The sequence below is a fragment of the Aythya fuligula genome, chromosome 15 (genome assembly GCF_009819795.1).
Source record: "Aythya fuligula isolate bAytFul2 chromosome 15, bAytFul2.pri, whole genome shotgun sequence".
Lineage (NCBI taxonomy): Eukaryota > Metazoa > Chordata > Aves > Anseriformes > Anatidae > Aythya > Aythya fuligula.
This window is the reverse complement of record NC_045573.1, coordinates 128,238-144,878: the sequence shown is the minus strand read 5'-3', so window position 1 is coordinate 144,878 and position 16,641 is coordinate 128,238. Positions and strand designations below refer to the sequence as shown.

Genomic DNA, 16,641 nt, shown 5'->3' with positions numbered 1-16,641 from the left:
TATAGCCTGTTTTTTTAGAAGGATTTATGTTAACAAAGTCTTGCCTCAGATGTTATGTTGAAACATTGTGAGCAGACTGATACCAGCTATTAGTATCTCATTTGTTAAGTGCTAGGTGCTGAATGCATCAAGATACCAGATAGTACTGTGCTCCACTTATTTTTCTCTGTCTAGCATGATTTAATTGTGAAGCATCTGCTATCTATAATTCCAGGAAAAAAATGTAGGTTGAAACAACGATGTGATAATTCCAATCTAGTTTCATAGTATGAGATGCTTGATTTAATATCTTTGAAATCATTACATTGTGTTGAAAATCCCCAGGGTTCTTTAAAGTTTTTTTTTTTAATTATTGAATTTACATGTAGGAATGATTTAGTAAAGTCAACATAATTGCTTAAGTTGGCCCGTGGACAAAAAAATAAATAAATAAAATTCAGCAAGCTGTTGAAGAAATCACTTGTGTGGCATAGTTACCTAAAGATAGTGTGTGGATTGTGATAACTTTTCTGCTATGGAAATACATGAATAGGTGTGGTATTTATATCTGAAGTTTTGCTGAATGCCTGTAATAATTCACACAAGTATTTTATTAGTGAAGGGGAAGTGCTCCTGCAAAGCTTCATGATACAGATTGTGTGTTGGTTGGTCAAATGGGTTTACAGTAATTCTCCATTCCAGTTTGGCATCTTTTCAGTTAAGACACGAATTCAGGAATTTGTTTCCCTCTTTTAAAAAGTAATACAACCTTTTATTTAGCAAACAATTCGAGAAGTTCTTAAGCACCCAGTAAGTTGGTCTATCTGTTGGTGTGGCAGTGAATGTAATGGTTGCCATTTACAAAGCTTCCTAAGACCTTGTACTAACTCTGATTGAATGTGGCATATGTTCTAAATTGTGGCAGAGTTTACAATTACTGTATCTGACAAAAAGAAAAAAAATAGGAATCAGGAACCATAATCTGTTTTGATAGTTGTATGCTAGCTGTTCTTCAGGTTGGTGGCAGTCAGTTGTGTGTACTATTCTCTACCTGGTTTGTAGCTGTAACTGTGATGTACAGATAAAGGAAAAAAAAAACACAAACACCCCCCCCCTCCCCCCAGCAACCCCTCTCCTCCAAGAACTTATTAAAACAGAAGCAAATAATGCAATGATATGATACACACTTTTTGTATTTTTATTCTTATAAGGTTATTTGCTGGCTTTTGTTGGCCTCTAGTTCAGTCTGTGTTATTTAAATTCTAATATATGAGTTATTTGGATTGAATTCATGTTCGGGGCCATGGTGTTGTATGTATTGATGTACAGCCTTGAATGTGAATAATTATTGTAAACTATATTTTACACCTTTTTTCTGGCTTTATTATATAAATTTTCTATTGGTCGATGATTTAATCATATCTCATAATTTAATAACTGCTTATTCTCCTTCCGACAGATCTCCGTGCTGTAGATGTGTAGCTAGTGACCGGATGATGGATTTCACTTATGCTTGGTAGTCTGTAATAAAGGCATGTAGGGTCCTGGCCGGCCTCCGCCTCCTCCTTCCGCAGCGCCGCGTGGGGGGCGGGCGCCGCCGTCTGCCCGCCGCCCGGGAGCCGCCGGAGCCGCTCGGGCGCCGCCGGAGCCGCTCGGGCGGCCGAGCCTGCTGCCCGCGCGGCGCAGGCGCCGGGCGAGGAGGAGGGGAAACGCCTCGCGCGGGGCCCTTCCGGTGGGCGGTGCGCCCGCGGGCCCGTAGCTGGGGCGGACCCTTCCGGCGGCGGCGGCGAGGATGGCGGCGGAGAACCACTGCGATTTCCCGGGCACCCCGGCCGGCGGCCTGGGAGGCCCGGGCGGGCCCTGCCGCCGGTGCAGCTCGGCGCCGCCCCCCGGCGCCGTGCCGGGCAAGTGGGTCCGGCTGAACGTGGGAGGCACCTGCTTCCTGACCACTCGGCAGACGCTCTGCAGGGACCCCAAGTCCTTCCTCTTCCGTCTCTGCCAGGCCGACCCCGACCTGGACTCGGACAAGGTGAGCGCGGGCTCCGCCGCTCCCGCCGCCAGGCTCCGCCCCGCGCCGCCGGCCCGCGGCTCCGAGAGCGCTGCGGCGGCCGCGCCGCGCCGGTGCTGCCGGGGCCCGGCGTGCGGCGTCGCCTGCCCGCGGGGAGCGCTGCCGGCGGTGCGACCGGGCTGAGACGGGGAGCGCGAGGCCGGGCGTCGCTCCGGGGGCACGGGGGAGGCTCGGGCTGCGGGAGCGGCCGCCGCTGGGGGTGCGAACGAAGGGCCGCGCTGAGCGAGTTCCCGTGGTCGGTGGAAGTTCAGCTTTCAGGGCGAGAGGAGGCTGGTTTCTTGTGAACTTCTTGGGTTCCTGAATCACGCAGCCGCTTCTGTGCAGCCGCCTTACAAACGGAACAAAGAGAGCACCGGATCGTTCGTGCGTTTATTTAACCGGTGGCGTTGGCTGACTGTCTTTGGTTTTAGCACTTTCGCGGCGCGTCTGCCTGCACGGATGTCGCTCTGTTTCTGCACTGTCATCACCCTCTGGTTCAATTTCAAGAGCCGGATCAAACGATTTCTTTTCATGAATTGTTCTGTTTGTTGTAGAAGAGTGCTTTATGAAGCTGAAATTCAGTATATTGGGAAAAAATAACCTTTTTAATTCGGCCATAACGTTCTGTGTTTCAGCACTTCACCAAATAAAAGATTGCATATAGTGTACAGACTGCAAAAGGTGGGTGATACTGAGTATTCGTGCATTCATTCTGACTCAGTAGGGAAAGAGAAGCTACTGATTAAGGCTTTACTTATGGAATGGCTTGTATAATGGGTATAAAGGATTCATGTAAAGTTCTGGCTCTGAAAGAGATTTGGTAATGTGATGGATGAAAATTGACTTCCAGTACTGGATGTTTAGGGAGAAAAAGGGAACAGGTTACAATCCTCAAATATATAACTAACAGATTAAAAGCAAAGACTTGTTATTTCTATATAATTCTTTTTTTTTTTTTTTTTCCAGTGTTCAGCTAGTAGTGGTTCTCTTCATTTTTTATACGTGACTTACAGAAAGGATGTTTAAGAAAATGTAGAGCAGAATCTGAACAAGGTTCCCGAGCTAGAGAAAAAATATCTTAAAGTGTGGTATTTGGGAGATCTGTTGTTGCTATCTTTGTTTTGTTTTGAGAGGTTTAGCTTAGACTGACCTGTGAAAACAGATGTAAAAATGTAGGTGGATTGCTGGTAGGTCATTGACTGTTTTTTCTTGTGAGGGAGTGGGGAAGCTTTTTTTCTAAGGTCTCTTAAATAAAAGATAAGGCATACTTAATAATTAAGGTACTGGTTTCAATTGATCTACTGCAAGAAAAATTGGTTATTTGCCCTCCCTTGATGTAATCAAGAGGTGCGTTTTTAGAATAAATGGTTTAGCCCTGTTTAAGCCATTTGGGTGCCTTTTTCATTAATTGATGAAATCAATCCTCTTTCACAAGTATATACTTAGTGAAGTGTTGATATCGTACAAAACTTTATGAGGTATTAATCTAAACATTTTCTTTGTACTGTGCTTACATGTTTTGGTTTTAGCAGCATATCATAAATTTATGCTAAGGTTATGTAGCTGTTTGGTAGGATACGGAGACACCCGATGAATTTCTTGATGTTTCTAGGCTTAAATAGTTCATAGTTGTTAATAGTGTACCTGATAAAGCTAGCTACAGTAACAGCTATAGGAAGATATTCTCTGCTTACAGGGAGCACATCTCTGCATTATTTGAGCTGCTTAGACATTACTGTCTTCCAGTGTAGAGTTCTAATGAAAACAGCTTTTACGAGATGCAAACAAATTGCATTATCCTGTCCATGTGAGTAGCCTGATTGAACCCACGGTAGAACAGAATTGGAATTGAACTAAAATGCAAGGTAAGAATGTGACATTAAGGTGCTCTTTCCAGTTTGGTGTTACTAAAACAGTTTCACAAGGTGGTTATAAGTGGATCTTATATTTAAGATTGAGTCTTACTTTTTAAAATAAAATTGTGGCTGGTATAGACATCTTTAATAGATTATTGTGCAAATAAGTAACATGAGGCAAGTAGTAGGGAAAACTACAAATTGTTTTGGAAAATCTGGATTTGGAGAAATATTTGTTATTCAGAGTTGCATTCTCTGGGTTAATGAACCCAATTGTCTTCAATATGATGTACCTAAAGCATTAAAAAAAAAAAAAAGCAGCAAAGCCTTTCCTGATTAAATGTCTACTATGGTCTTTTCATTCCAACATCTGTCAGAGTTACGTGCCCCATTGTTTTGAATATCTGCACTAGAGTCATTGACTTTCACTTCATCCTTTCAGCACCTGTGTCTGCACTAATCTGCTCTCTTGGATTTTGCAGAAGTGGCCTATCTCTTAGATTATCCATCATAGCGCACTCTTTCAGTACAAAACATTGCTTAAATGTGTAATGCCTGTCTTCCAAGGATTCAATTCAGAATCTTCTTTTAGAATTCTTCATATTCTATAGAAAACAAGTCATAGTCGAATCAGTTCCTTGCTTTTCTCTGATTTATAGGATAACAGATATCATAGATGTTATTGCAAGAGAAAAACAAAATCTTTCCCACGCATCTCATCAGTTTGTGGGTATACTGTCTTGATACAACAGCATATCTGTAGATTGTCTCTCTGGTATGGTTGTGAAATATCAAATGTCTTTAACTGATGAGCACAGATATTTCAAGGGAATAATTGGTGATACTGTCTTGGACTCTGGTTCTTTTCCTTTGCCATGAATATATAATCTGATAGTAACAGATCTGTTAATTCTCTCATGGTTTAACTTTTTGGAGTCTCAGTGAGCTGTAAACTGATACTAAAATGGAATGTTATTCATATACTAAAGTTTATTCACAACAACTGCCGTAGTATACAATTTTGTGCTTATAAAACAGTAGTTCTTGCAAGATGCAGCTGATAGTTAAGGATAATGCCCTCCTAAAGTTTGGAGAGAACTCGTCTTTGACCTATGATTCTCTGATTTTGATTCCATTGTGTTTTCTTAGTGAAAATCACAAGGGTTTTAAACACCTAGTTTTAAACTTGAAAATTGTCAGTGTAAGAGAATGTGAATGTCAGCCTTGAGAAGAGAAGACTGAGAGGGGATCTTATCAATGTTTACAAATATCTTATGTGTGGGAGACAGAGGGATTTGGCCAACCTCTTCTCAGTGGTTTGTGGGGATAGGACAAGGGGCAATGGTCAAAAAATGGATCACAGGAAGTTCTGCACCAACATGCAAAAGAACTTCACAGTGAGGGTGATGGAGCACTGGAACAGGCTCCTAGGGTGGTTGTTGAGTCTCCTTCTCTGGAGATATTCCAGGCCTATTTGGACACCTACCTGGGCAGCCTGCTCTAGGGAACCTGCTTTGGCAGGGGGTTGGACCTGATGATCTCTTGAGGTCTCTTCCAACCCCTAAAATTCTGTGATTCTGTGAATGTGAGCTTGTAGGTAGGCCAGTGGCCATTACACCCATCCCAGACATAGTTGACCCTACCTCCAGATGAGGAGGGTAAGGGGGAGCGGAGAGAATCCTGAGGGATGAGCCAGCAGATGCAATAATGAAAACTGTTAGACACAGCCCTCAGTTAGAAAGAACCATATAAAAAAAAAAATAAAATGTAGCCTTAGCAGGTATATCATGATTCCTGTATGGGCAATTTGTCTGAGATGCAATTTGATAACTTCCTTCAGGAAGTTTTATCTTGTATTGTCAACAGGTTACTACTGAATTGTGCTTATAATTCAAAATGCATTTTGTATTTCATAGGCATGTTTCATATTCTTGTGATCATGCTCCATCAAAGAAGCGTGTAACACAGCAAAAATGAAGGAGGCATATACATACATACATATATATATATATATGTATATATTTAAAACTAAAGTGAGTTAAGCCAGTTTGTAGAAAGCTCTAATGTTGTCCCAGCTGACAGAAGGGGGGGAGGGCAGATTGCACATTTAGGTGCAAGACCAAGCAGGAGAACCACAAATTAACTCATACAACACTAAATATACATCTTTGAAGAAAAAAAAAAGTTCAGTTCATGTTCCTTCTTGTTTTGCAAGATTGCCAAATCAGAAGCATTAGAAAATGTAACCATAAGAAAAGCTTTTCTCAGTTGAGAACAGATCTATAAGTGTTGCGAGGACATTTGTTGTCGACGGAAGGAAGACACAGACGCTCAATATGAGTGATCAGTGAACTTCGATTTATTGGATAGCTCAGTCGTCTTTTATCTAATTCAATATAATTAGCTCATACATATTGCAAAAGCTAAGCTCATGATTGGTTAGTACATTTCTCTATTTTATCAGCTAGTTTCTCACTCCCATCAACCGAAATAACACAGTTAGTACTTTCCCAGACCACCAACAGATATCATGTCCTTGTACCTGAAACCTCCCTGAAACCTCCCTGAAACCTCCCAGATTTTACGTACTTTCTCAGACTCATATGAGCTGCGTTCAATACTTTGTTAGCTCGCGACCTCCTAGTTGCTCAACATTCACATGACCTACTTCACTTAACCATTCCTCCACATATAAGCAAAACCAAAAATCAGTAATAGAACTGTTTCTGCCCAAACTAAACAAGTGAAGCATATCAGCCTCACCCATGTTGATACATAAGTTTCATGTTAACTGGATGAGTTTATTAGAAATTAAAATAGAAAACTGAAATAGTTAATGTTATACTTCATACATGTTATTTGCTTACATAATGATTTTTCTTTACTGTAACTTCAACACCAACTTTTTAAGAAACAAACAAACAAAAAAAACAACTACAGAAATCACAGTATTTCCTTGATTCTCGGTGTTAAAAAGTCTTCAAGAAAGGCAGTCTGTTTGCCTTCGAATGACTGGCAGGTGCTAAGGTTGAACAAGGCTTTGCAGCCTGTCCCTAGATAGGCTTCTAGTTGCAACAGAGGGTAGACTAGGTGCAACAGAGGGTAGACTAGGTTTGCCACAGTGTGTGCCAAGGTTAGTGTTAAAAGGAATAATATATTGATACGTTGATCCTCTGACTTTTAACGTTTGATGGTGTGTTATGATTTTGTATTTAAGACTATTGAGATTCATTTCAACAAGTGAATGAAGTGGTAGGGGTCATACCCAATGTTCATAATAGGATTTGTTTTCAAGAGTATTTAAATTTTGGTTCACAGATGAATATGTAAAAATAGACAAACAGAGTCTTGCTCACTCTCTCATCCTTGTTTAACTTACTTAACACTTACAAGTTTTACAGCTAGGTATTTCCTGATTTCAGCACCTTCCTGGTTTATCTGGATACCACTTTTTCTTTTATAAACTATTTTATTATTCATTAGTCTTTTCCCTAATAGAGAAGACTGCCAACCTTTCTTAATAAGGTTTTTGGCAACAGTATTCATGATTGATTTTTAAAACCTGTCTTAAGTTAAGTGTAATAGTACTGAGACTGTTAAGGAAGGAAGGAAACACTGGATGTTTTAGAAAGAATCAAAATCTTTCTGGCAGCACATCCTTAGCTGTCAGCACTAAATAATTAGTGGAAAAAAATTATCTTAGTTATATCTTGGAATAATTACTATAATTAAGATAAACTTTATTTTGCCATGAGGTTTCTGGCTAGTTAGGTGGATGTGCTGTGATATTAGTGTAGTTTTGATTAGTATTGACAGTCAGCTGTTGTTCAAAGTTTTTAGGTCACACAATTTGAGAAGAATGTGTTCTGGGTATCAAGCTCAAGATCTGGAAATACAGGAGGGTAGGGGAGACAACTATTTCTAAATCTTGCCTTAGTGCCAAATATTATTCTGTTTCTGCGTATATTACTGTCTTTGCCAGAACTTTCGCTTGCTTAGTATATGTAAATGATTTCACTTTTTTAGATATTAACGTTGGAGCGTGGTGTTGAGCCAAGAGCTTGATGGTGAAGATTCTGAGTGTGTCTGTTCAGGAAAAGTATTTAAGGAGAAGTCATCAGACTCGTTTTGACCTCAGTGAAGTTACTTAACTGGACATAAATTTCTGACATTTTAACAAGCATATTAATGCAATTCTCGGGGAGTATGTTAAATGGCATTACACAAGTGTGTGTGTGTGTGTTCATACTGGAGTCCTGTACCTGATACGGGTATCCATAACTTGTGGTTACTTCAAAACCTGGAGGACTTGGAAAACGGTCACGATGAAATATGATATAGGGGAAGGTTATGAAGAGCAGAACTTTTTTAGCAGAGAGCTTAAGGAGTAACTTTTCAGTGTAGAGGTACATATGTGAAGATAAGCAGTCTCATAGTTGAAGCCTTTTCAGTCTAGCAAAGGTATTGTGAGATCCGTCTAATGAAACTTGAAACTGTACACGTGCAGACTAGAAAGTACATATTTTTAACAGGGGCAGTAAGTAGTTATTGGAATGTCTTGCACAAAATTGTTAGGTTTCACCACTACTGCTTAAAAGGTTTTATTTCACTTTAAGAGGAAATAAATTGAATCCTATGCAATTTTTATATGAAGATCAGGTGAAGTATTCTTAATGGTTCCTTTGAACCTTAGTCTGCTACTCTATAAAGTTGGAAATGCCTGAGAATGGAATACATGATCACTTCATTGTTTTGGGCTATATTTTTCAGTCTTTGAAAATACATACTTATTTTGAGTCTCATGTCCCCTTGAATGCTGGATAGTAGGTATACTTCAGGGTTAGTTCTTAGGGAAGAAGGAAAATTGTGAGCTACACTGCCTTTATACCTTTTCAAGCCTTTTCGCTGCATTCCACCAGGCAAATTAAACAAAAATTTTAAACGCTGGACAACCAAGATTTGGTCATCTCACCCAGGGTGTTGTGTCAGTCAAACTCAGAGCCAGGCTTACAAAAATGAAATGCAAATATGCAGCAGTTAGCTACACACAGAAACAGATACTACTTTGATATATATATATATATATATATATATATGTATATATATATATATATGTATATATATATATAATATATAATATATATATAATAAATATATGTATTTATAAATATAAATATATATAAATATAATATATTTATATATATATAAGTATATATAATAATATAATTTTCAATTACATGGTTATATATATATATATATATATATATATATATATATATATATATATATATAAAATTTAGCAGCTAGTTATTAGGCTTTCTCTAAAATTCCATGCTATTTGTAACTTTATTCTGCTACACAGTTGAACTAAACGCTGAAGTGGGAGAGTGGTAACCAAATGCAGCTTTCACTGTACCTCAGCAATGTTGTTTTTTAAATTATATCATCATAAAGGAGAGCAGGTGTGGAAAATCTCTAGGAATTCCAAACAAGGAATTCCTTCTCTTTTGTTCCAGAGAAGATAGTAATACGATCATAGAATTGTATAAAGATACAAGCACCTGTGTGGCTAATTAGCACTCTTGTGTTGGATACACAAACACAACTGTTTGTTTTGAATATTCTTAAAAAGAGTGGCAAAATTTGTATGAAACTCTTACTCAGTCAAAATGTGGGATCATATGATTATACTGAGTAGAGAAGAAACATGAATTGCAGCTGCTGTTATGGTAAACATTAACATGTGTTTATGTAGAATATATCTACAGGAAAGAAAACGGATACCTTATTAAAATATTGATATGTCTAGCGCTTTAGCACAGTATTCATCTAAAAAATTTGGGGAGGTGGGTTCACTCTGCTTACGACAGTGAAGAGTCAAACTTGCTCAAAGGTTGTAGAAGTATAACTAACTAGTTAGCAAAAGAAGTGGCATAGCTGCGACTATACAGTTTATTAATATTCAAGTTATCAAGCCCAAAGACCAGTTATATTTACACAAACTGTAGCTATGCATTTTAACTGCCTAAATCACAATTGAAGCACACGTTCTTGTTCTTATCTTACATTAAAGTAAAACTGTTTATTGTAGGAAGGTTGTCTAATACGCCCATTACATAGGAGTACAATGTATTTTCATGTGCATGTGAATGAAGGCACCCCTGACTTACATAATAAAATAAACCCAGTAATATTCTGAAGGTGTGGAATGAACTCTTATGACCCATATATTCAGAGTTCTAGGTGGAGCCAATGATTACACAATCAGCTTTTATTGGATTTATGTTTACATAATTATCCTTAAAGATCTAGTGTAAGCAGCTTTTCTTTGTGATTTTAACATCAAGTGCTCAGTACATGTTGAAGGGATAATCAGGAAGCTCAATCTAATGGAGGAGTGAGAAAGCATTTTCTAAAGGAAGATGCTCAAGATGTCAATTCTATGCCTCACTTACATCTGCATCGTTTGTATTTTGTTACGGTATTCTTTACTGAATCATTTATGTTTTGTGTCCTGACTTGAACCAACCTGAGTTGTAAGATCAAAGTCCAAGGAATTCATTTTTTTTTTTCTTTGGAATTGTGTTAATGAATGCATGTTCTCCATATCTGTGATCTAAGTAACAGGGTGGCCAGTTGTTTAGTGTATTCATAATTTTGCATGGAATTTATATAATAGAGTGGATCTTATTGACAGAATTTGGATTGCTCACAGAATTTAGCTGGAGTTCTTAAACTTCAACTGTTGATGTTTACAACTTAAAAAAAAAAAAAAAAAAAAAAAAAAAGACTATTATACCATAAATTACAAGACATTGAAGTTCCTTTTTCTTCTTTTTGTTATTTTTTAAAGATGCATTACAGACTTCATAAACTGTGGCAATAGTGCAATGGCACTTTATTTGTATATGCTATGTTATAGTTGGGATAGTATTTGTATTCATCAGTGTGAAGACTAAGTATTTTTATACATTCTATGTGGTAATTTGGTGAGGAAGAAAACTTGATACTGGTGAGGAAAGAAAATTATAAGTGAAAGGAAGAATGAGAGAATGCAAAAAAAAAAAGTTTGTAGGTGATGAGAAAAAGGTTAAAAATACTTAGAAGACAAAAGTAATTATATCTTATAGTGGATGTTGTCTGGAAATGTAAAGCATGTTTGGTACATGTGCTAATGGGATGCTCTGCTGTGCATGCTACGCTGATAAATTCAGGTAATGCAGGCTGCTGGTGACCCATCATTAGGTGGAAGTTGCAAAAGATGACCAAAGACTCTTTTTCTTTCTTTAAAGCAGTGTTTCTTTTTATCGGTTTTCAACCTTCCTTTCCAAATTTGCTGTTTTCTGTTCCTGTATTAAATAATGCTCTTCAGTTTGTAACTCATACAGTTGACAGCTAATTTAATTTCTAAGGGTTGTTTCTATGGACTGTTCAGTCATGAAGTGCTTTAGTAATGTAAATGCACATAAATGTGGATCATTAAAAATATACTGTTTCACGCACTTCATCTGTCAACTGGTTTGGTGCATAGTCTGAGACCACGAATTTCAGTCACAGAAGGAACTGTGATTGGACTTCATCAAGCACTGTCTGCTCTGTGTGTTGGTTAATTGACAGCACATTTTAATATAATAGCGGTATTTTCTTAAACATCTGTATAGTTTTATGTGAAATATAGCATCCCTCACTTAGTTCTAAAATCATAGTGCTTTCTAGTGTGCAAAACATTTAGTGTGAAATGATAGAAAGATGTTCGTTTTTATTGTACTTCAGGCTGTGGTCTAGCTTTCTGCTAGCCCTGGTTAGATAAATGCATTTTCTAGAAACTAAATTCATGTGCCTAAAAATACACATGCAATCATTTTCAGTGAGACATTTTAAGAACCTTAAGAAATGTTAAAGAGGGAGAGTTTTCAGGTATTACAGTACAGTCATAAAACCTTTACATATCAGCAAGAATTTCTAAATGCTAGGAATTCGATCAGCAGATTTTTTTTGTGTGTATATATATATATGTGAGAATGATTCAAATTTAGCTAGTATTGTTGGTATTTATGGTATTTAATGCTTTTTAGTATTTTCTGTAATCTAATCAAATATTAAATAAAATTACTAAACTAAAAAAAAGTACTTGGCATGCTGCTTCAAGTTTCCAGTATATATTTATAGGATATATATATATTGAAGCAAAACTTTAGGTTCTGAAGTACTAATATTGTCAGTGATCTGTTTGTTAGTAGAAAGGACACATGTATCTGTTAGACAACTGTGTTATCGCTTTTTGCTGTCCAGAGCTCTAAGGAAGAAGATTATGTCAGTATTGCATTACTCACGCATAGAAGGTGTGCACACGTAGACTCTAAATTGTATAGGAAATAACAGTTTTACTCCTTTGTCTTTGTCAAGAATATCAGCAGGAAAATTCCTTGAACTGTTTTCTGATCAGTAAACTAAGCATCAGTTGTAAGTTGATCTTGATCCTTCTTTTGTCTGCATGAGGTAGGTAGGAACTGCATCTTCAGCATACTTTTTTTTTTTTTTGGAGGTGCACATACAACACTTGCTTGGTACATGGCAGTTCTCAGTACCCTGTGAATGTTTGTACATCTCAGCTAAGACAGAAACAAAAGATCTTAGAACAAAATGTTCAGGTTAAAGAAGAGGTAGGTTTGCTTGCTTTTAATTGAAAACAAAAAGGGGGGGGGGGAGTGGAAGCTATATTACAGTGAGATTCAAATACTAGCCTTTGTTCTTCAGGTTTCCGAACAAAATGGTAGTTCCTGTATTATTTTTAGCCTTAGTTTTCAGTGTTCTCACTTACTGCTTAGACCTTTCATGGTAACAATGGTCTGATGCTTTAATAATCTTTTGATAAAGAGGGGTGGGAATTGATCAGTGAAAGGTGTCTAGTACATGATTGAGTTGATTGACCAATCTGATATATTTACATCTACATTATTGATTTCCATTTAATGTTTTAAACAAATTCGGCTTTAAGTGATGTAGCTGTAAATGAGTACCAGCTTGTTATTCATATACCAAGCTGAGTATGAGCTTACAATTAATTCCTGTTTGGGCATTCAAATCATTTTGCCTTTTTGGCTGTCCTTTTTGTTTGTTTGTTTGTTTTGTTTGTTCCTAATATAGGATGAAACAGGTGCCTATTTAATAGACAGAGACCCGACCTACTTTGGGCCAGTGCTGAACTATCTCAGACATGGGAAACTGGTTATTAACAAGGACCTAGCTGAGGAAGGTAGGATATTACAAAATATCTTGTTGCTTTCTCATTATTCTCACTGCTTTGAAAGCCACCAAAAGTAATGAACCTGTAGATGGTAAATCTTAATCAGTGTAGCATTTCAATCTGTTTCAGACAAAGCTGATGGGTGTGGTTATAGTATTTGCTGCTACTGGAGTGTTCTAAGCATGATTCCTGGTTTCACAGCCCCTGCTCCCAGTTAGAAATAGAACATTTTGCCATGAGGGGAGATGCCTTTTATCATACAATCTTGGTGGTTTTTGTTTGTTTGTGTTGTTTTTTGTTTTTTTTTTTTTCCCCCTGTATAACTGTGTGAAATAGTTGTTTTCAGTCTTCTTCAAGCAGATGAATATTGGCTGCAAAATAAGCTTCTGAAGATGTAAAGCCAAGTATGAGTGAAGTTTTTGAAATGTTCAGATATGTGGAATGTGCTGTTGAAGAGTAAATTCTGCCACTGGCTTCCTGGCCCCAATTCATATCAATTTTATTCTAATGGAGGATGACTGTTTTAGTACTAAAGCTGTGTTGATAAGATAGTGAACAAATTGATTGAAGAGAATGGAGTCTAAGTAAATTAGCAGGAAATAATTTGAACTAAGATTTCAACCTGTTTAGACAACAGGTAAGACTTGAACATGTGAATTGTTGCAGTCTGTAGTATGCTACAGCAGTCAGAATCTTAAAGATGTTGTTCAGGGACTGAGGTCTCAAATGACAAGAAGAAAAATTTTCTGCACGCTGGTAATAAGAGAGCTTTTCAGTGGGAGAATTTGGATTTTTCTTTAGTGTTCTAGAGACAGGGTTTGAGCTATGGTGGTCCATCAGACTGCTGTAGAATGGTATTTGTGATCCTATTCTTGTTTGTTTGTTTTTATTTCCTGCCTCTCATTCTATGTATGAAATGGCATCATTTTTTTTTAAATTGTTTTTAGGACAGTTTTTCAGAATGAGCTAGACCATGAGTTATATCTGCCTGAAGGAAGCCAGAAAAAGTTTACCAGTTAGGCTGGTAAACAAATTGATCCTAGGGAAAAATAAATTGTTTTCTGTAGCAGAACTGGAGATCTTAGGAACTGGGTGGTGGTTTTGACCTGGAACCTTTGGTTACATGCTCTTTTCAAAAAATGTTCTCATACTAGGTGTACTGGAAGAGGCTGAATTCTACAATATCACATCACTAATAAAACTGGTAAAGGACAAAATAAGAGAAAGAGACAGCAAAATCTCACAGGTGAGGCTGTTTTCTAGTGTGTTTTTGATTATTTATGATACAGTAAGTAATTGGTGGTTCCTTTTTTTTTTTTTTTTTTTCCTCCCATGACTGCTCATTTCCCCAGTAAGATATTGGATAGCTGTACCCTTCACAAAAGGCACAAGCAAACAGTTCTAGCTCTCATTCAAAAACTAAAATTCTGTTGTTCAACAGTTGTTCAAAAATGTCTAGTTATAGTGGAATTTCTTTGTCAAAATATTTCTGGAAATAGCTATTTTAGAAAACACCTTGGCTAGCATTATTTTTCTCATACACATTTAAATGCTCTGAATATGAGATATATGATGAGATGTGTAACTGCTGTTTATACAGTATACGTACAAATGTTGTTTGCTACAGAAGATTAAGATGGGAACTAAAGTTACTTTATTTGTGGTCCTCTATAGTTTTGGAGACCCTGCCTCTTCTCACATCGGCTCATGAATGTTTCTTCATTAAATGAATATCACAGAGAAACTGTTAAGTAAAGAGTATTCAAGTTTGCGATTGTTCTTTAACTCTGCTTCTCTGGCCTTCAGCTGAGTCTTCATAGAGACATTACAAACTTACTGTTGCCAAATTTGAAGCTGGGCTGTGGAATTAGTATTTTCTGCAGGGTTTCACCTAATGTGGTCTTAGTTATTCATTGCTCTGGAGAAGTTACTTTGATAGAGAAATAAAGATGTTTTTGAGTATGGTCAGACATCTGTTAAAGGTGGAATATTAGCCTTGATTTTGACTAATGTGGTTTGCTACGACATGGAACAATGTAGGAAGCTCATCTATTTATGGATAAGTCTTAAGATTATTATAACTCTTTTAAGTAGCACTTTCAGTCCCTGAAACATTCATGAAGCACTGAGTCTTCTGCAAGGTGACTCCGAGCAAATGAGAATTCTACAAAAAAATGGGTTGGTGCTTACTATTTCTAAAGAATAAGTCAAAGTTGCAAAGATAGTGAATTCCATGCTGTATTGAGCATCTAATATTTCTTCCTAAAGGTGCCAGTCAAACATGTGTACAGGGTGCTGCAGTGCCAGGAAGAGGAACTCACTCAAATGGTCTCCACAATGTCTGATGGCTGGAAATTTGAACAGGTAACAAAAACGTATAGGATATAATTTCAAAGTCTTGTAAAAATTTAGTTCTGTGAAAGAGGAGTAGGAAGTCAATTCTGTGCATCTTTTTAAGTGCAATTGTTATCAGAAATTGGATTAATAAAAATATACGTGATTAAATTGAAATCTGATTTGTATTAATATTTGTCAGAGAACAAAAGTGCTGTAGCTGTCTGGGGGTTAAACTGATCTGACTTTCTGTAAAAACATACGTCATGTTTGAAATGTAACTCTTTGAGGTCTACACAGCAGCAGGGTGAATAAACCAAAACAATCTAATGAAAGTTTATAGAAATGGTAGGGCAGACATTTGGTAAAAGAGATGAGCTTGAGAGATAACTGTTAGTTAGGCCAAAGCAGTGGTTCTTCAGGTAAAGGACTGATATGTATAATAGGGAAAACTTAACCAGTGCAGATGGGAAGCTGGATGGGCATGAGCTATGTGTTTTCCATCTTTGCACTGCATAGAAGTAACTTTGAAAGTACATAAGTAAATTGGAAAACACAACGTGAAATTACAAAATGATTTTTCTTTTCTCTTTGATGATCTCTGGAAATAAGAAACTACGTGCATGGCCTCTTCATCTTTTACATTCCTCTCCTACCAGAATATCTAAACTGCACAGAAGCAATGGTTCTGTTAACTCTGGAATGAGATCCAAGTGCTCAACCAACATCTTTTTCAGTGTCTGGTGCGAGCTGTAGGAGAGATCGGAATATAAGCACAAACTTTTTATCCCGTGCACTCTCCCCCTAATAATACAACAAAGGAACATTTTAAGAATACAGCACACAAAACTAAAAAAGAATGTTTTGTTTGTATTCAATAAAATGTGTAAGGCTCCTGTATCATAGAGAAAGCCGCCACGATCAAATAAACTAAACCAACACAGAGAAAGCTTCTTATACTTCAGTTGTCCAGTTCAAGTATTAAAAGATCCATTTGGTGTGCCAGAAACTCAGTATTAAGTCACTTGAAAAAGCTCTCACTAAAAAAGCTCTCACATGGCTGGTTTTTGACCAGTGCGTTGACAAAGTTTTTTTAGATATTCTTTGTCATGAGAAACTAGCTTTCACTACAAAACAGATATTCTTTTCTTTTTAACAAAATAAATGATAGTATATCT

The 16,641-nt window shown here is 37.3% G+C and overlaps 1 protein-coding gene across 3 annotated transcripts in view; it reads left to right on the top strand.

Moving 5' to 3' along the window:
* Positions 1–1,731: 1,731 nt before the first annotated feature.
* The window catches only part of KCTD5 (potassium channel tetramerization domain containing 5), a 33,831-nt gene continuing 18,921 nt past the window's right edge, over positions 1,732–16,641 (top strand). The window contains exons 1-4 of one of the 3 annotated variants that reach the window (XM_032197466.1): positions 1,732–2,008; positions 13,030–13,138; positions 14,284–14,375; positions 15,398–15,493. In XM_032197466.1, coding sequence (XP_032053357.1) covers positions 1,772–2,008; positions 13,030–13,138; positions 14,284–14,375; positions 15,398–15,493 — 534 coding nt within the window. In that variant the 5' untranslated portion in view covers positions 1,732–1,771. The remainder of the gene's footprint in view (positions 2,009–13,029; positions 13,139–14,283; positions 14,376–15,397; positions 15,494–16,641) is intronic. The other 2 variants (XM_032197467.1, XM_032197468.1) reach the window with 2 other exon arrangements.